General features: G+C 38.5%; 1 protein-coding gene across 1 annotated transcript in view; it reads left to right on the top strand.

The window, feature by feature from the left end:
• The window catches only part of LOC109839647, a 5,636-nt gene that overhangs the window by 151 nt on the left and 1,535 nt on the right, over window positions 1-3,950 (top strand). The window contains exon 2 of the mRNA XM_020408153.1: window positions 8-464. Coding sequence (XP_020263742.1) covers window positions 8-464 — 457 coding nt within the window. The remainder of the gene's footprint in view (window positions 1-7; window positions 465-3,950) is intronic.

Here is a 3,950-nt window from a genome sequence, read left to right as displayed (position 1 = left end):
TTTGCAGTCGGGTTTGACGAAGGAAGGCAATGCGGTTTGTTTGGAGGAGGTTAATGGGAAATTTGTTGAAGCTAGCGGGACCAGATGCGGGGGTTTTAATTTAGAACTTCCTGCAGATGTTTATGTTGAGGATTCTGCGAAGAACCCCGTCAAGGAGAAGGGAGGGTGTATGGTACCCCTTTCGGATAAAGGGAAGAACTTGTATTGCTACGAGGTTATTGATTTGGAGGAGCCTACTGAGATGGAGTCTCAGATAGAGCCTCCTACCGGAAATTGTGGCCTGGTGGATGGTTCTACACTGCACATTGCATCCGATATGGCTTCGTCTAGCCAGGTTCAGAATGGGTCTGGCTTTGTGCCTTCTTCGTCGAGAAAGCAGTCTGATTTCGTGCCGGATTTGAACCTTTTGCTTGATGGTTGTAGTGAGAGATGGGGGGAGCGTAAGGATGATCATTCTGGTGCTGGTGAGTGTTCCTCTTTGTCAATTCCTTTTTGTTGTCTTGGTAGACCATAGCTTTTGAAGCTTAGATAGATAGAGATATTTATTGCATGTAGTCTGTTGTTATAAAGCATTTAGTTATTATCAAAATTGGGAATAATTTGATTCTTTCTTTATGGATTTTTGGTCCCCATTGCCTATTGACAGCACTTCATCAGCATTTATGCCAATTTAGTTTTTTTTACTATTCTTCTTGCTACTACTATTGTTATCGTTGTTACTGGGTATTGTTTGGTTCTCAAGGCAGATATATGCTCGAGATATTGGTATTCTTTTTCCTTCTTCTTTCTTTCGTTTTTCCTTTCTGATTTTCTATGAATGATACAGTTGTAGTCTATCCATCCAAGTCATCTGTACTCTATATAACATGTATGCGTCTTTGTTTTATTACCTTGAACTTGAAGGACCAGCCTTTATAGAATAAGCGAGTGAAATCAATATATCTTGAATTCTAGCCCTTTTATAGCAGTTTCCTTATTCACGTGAAAACTCGACCCCACTTATCTTGAGCAAATACTCGACATAATATTATTATTTCCCTGCGAAAATTGCCAATGTGCTTATGTTGCTGTAGGAGCACTCAAGATATCATTGTTAATCTCTGATTTTATTAAACAATGTGGTCATGTACAGTTCGCAATTATGCCTATACCATGCGTGAAAACAGGTCTCTGTTTGGCAAGATCGACAAGAGTCAGTTAGTGCATGAGATTTGTGTTTTGATTTGATGAGTTTAGACCTCTAGCATTCTTCGCCATGTTAATTTTTTTTGAAAAACAATTGGACCTGCACATGGTTTAAGTATCGGCGCAGTCTTGTGATATGGGCATGCACTTTCCATGCAAAACCTTGTGTTTGTGTGTGCGCACACACAAAAGAGGGAGAGCGGAAGAGACAGGGCAAGGGAGAGGGAGAGGGAGATAAGAAACTGTGCATATTCTAGTTTATTAATACCTCTAAATATTCTAACTTTGTTTTTCTCCCAAGAATGCTGACGAGACCTTTTTTAGTGCAATCCTTTTGAAACATCCTACATCCTTTATTTATATTCCGTCAGTAACTCTCTTTCATTGTTTTCATGCATATGTTCATGCCTCTTCCTACCAAGTCAAGAGTTCGGATCACATAAGATCCACCGCAAATCTGTTATACATTGGTAGCATCCACTTGGAAATTACTCTTAATCTATAACGTTGGAATTTAAAGGCTTATATGACCAGAAATAATCAACTTCAGAACAGTGTTGAAAATAACGCGTTTCGTAACGCAAAATAACGCTTAACGTAACGTAACGGTAGCTTAACGTTACGTAACGTTTGAAAATAACGCAAAGACAAAATAACGCACGTTATTTTAGCTATAACGTAAGTTACGTAACGTAACGGCGTAACGTTTTATAACTTAGGTTATTTTGTCAATGGCTTAGATTGCTTTTAAAAGAAATGAACGGCTGTGATTGAGTTATAACTTAGGTTATTTTCCACCTCCCCTTCCCCTTTTCACGCCTTTTTCATGCCGCCCGCAGCTCCGCCTCCCCTTCCCCTTTTCACGCCCTTTTCACGCCGCCTTTTTCACGCCGCCCGCAGTTCCGCCTCCCCTTCCCATTTTCACTCCTTTTTCATGGATTCCAACCCAACCTAATAATTTCATACTTCATAGTTTATGGATCATTGGATCCTTTTTGGTTTCGAACTTGAAGTATTTTATGCTTTTGGATTGATTGTTAAGGCAAACATGGTTGATTTGGTGTGAAATTGTGATGATATATTGATTTGTGAAATTGAAAATTGCGATGATTATTCATATTTTTTTATTTTGAATGTTATATATCTATAAATTATTTAAATAATAATAAATTATTTAACCTACGTTACGCTATGCGTTATCGCTATTGTAACCTAACCGGAGGTAAGCGTTACGCTATGCGTTATCGCTATTTTCAACATTGCTTCAGAATATAACATAATGTGAAAGTCACATCCCTTTTGGTCATGGTAATAAAATGTCGAAATCCACACATGGGATCTGACTAGCATGGTGGTCTTACTACTGTTCTGTCCTTTGATAGCTTGTTTGATAAACTTAGCTACCAACTCATATTTGTTTTTTCCCCGTTATATGTATGTTTGCATGTGTTCAAGAACATAGAGAACACACACTATCATTTGCTCATTTGTACATACATACCAAGGTTACAGAAAGTGCTAGGCGGCCTATGCGTTTGACCGGACGCCTAGCGCCTAGGCATTTAGGTGAGAGCCTAGGCAGTTTTTCTTTTTTTCTTTTTTAATTACAATAATTGATAGTAACTGTCAATGTTATAGAAAACTTAGATGTCGAACTAGCGTCTAGAGGGATTTCTTTCTTCGTCTAAGTGGTGGTGGAGAATGTTTTCCTAAATATCGGAGGAGGTAGAAGAGGTGTTCATAGTTAGAGCCTAGAGAAGTTAGGAGGAGGCTAGAGGATGTGGAGGCTGTAACAAAGGAAATCACGATCAAGGCCTAAAGTGTGCAATCCACATAAGCAGTCCAAACTCTCCTAGGCGCTCCCAAAATCTAATTGGGCGGTTAGGTACCGCCTAGGCGCTAGGCTAGGTATCGCCTAGGCAGGCATATGCCTATTCGGCTAGGCAAAGGCTTTTTAAAACATTGATACATGCAAAAGATATGCACATACCCAGACATGCAAATATGCGGGGTGGATTTAGGCTTTAGCCTAGGGTGCAATTGCACCCTAGGACATTTCATAATTACATTGTAAGGTCTTCACAAGTTTTAATCTGCCTCCATTTAAAATTTGCACCCAATGGCCCAATGTTTGCTTATATAACCAATAAATAGTAGCCCATTTGCATTGAATAGCCTATTCCATTTGGAGTTTAACCCATAATTATATAACCAATACTTATAGTTTTATTTTTAGGTAAATAGGTGCTTGTCGTATGCCCCTCTAAAAGAATTTTTTTGGATCCACCACTGCACATATGTATCCATATACAAGATACATGTGCGCACACAAACACGTGTGTTGATGGTAATAAATTACATGCACATACCACAAGCATGATAATGTACAGTATGCACGTACCTCTAGAGTGAGGGACTTGTTAAGACGTGTTGGAATTCATTACACATTTATGCCTTTAAAAATGGTACATCATCATAAAACACTATTGATATATTCTGGAATCTATCTTAAAACAACTCTACCTGAGTACATTTAGCATCTATACTCTAGAATTTAAGGCTAAAATTGCTCATGGTATTGGAAACTAACAGATTTGACATTCACACGTACAAACTCAAGGATACCTTGATTGTTGACATTTTCTTTTTAATCTCTTTGCTATATATGAAATCGTGCAAGTACTTTCAAGGAGAAGCAGATATACTGGCAGTGAAATACAAAAGGATTCACAAATTTTGGTGCACGTAATATTCCGCTTTTGTAC

This window comes from Asparagus officinalis, chromosome 4, assembly GCF_001876935.1.
Source record: "Asparagus officinalis chromosome 4, Aspof.V1, whole genome shotgun sequence".
Lineage (NCBI taxonomy): Eukaryota > Viridiplantae > Streptophyta > Magnoliopsida > Asparagales > Asparagaceae > Asparagus > Asparagus officinalis.
Note: the sequence above shows the minus strand (reverse complement) of the source record. Positions and strands in the feature narration are given on the sequence as shown.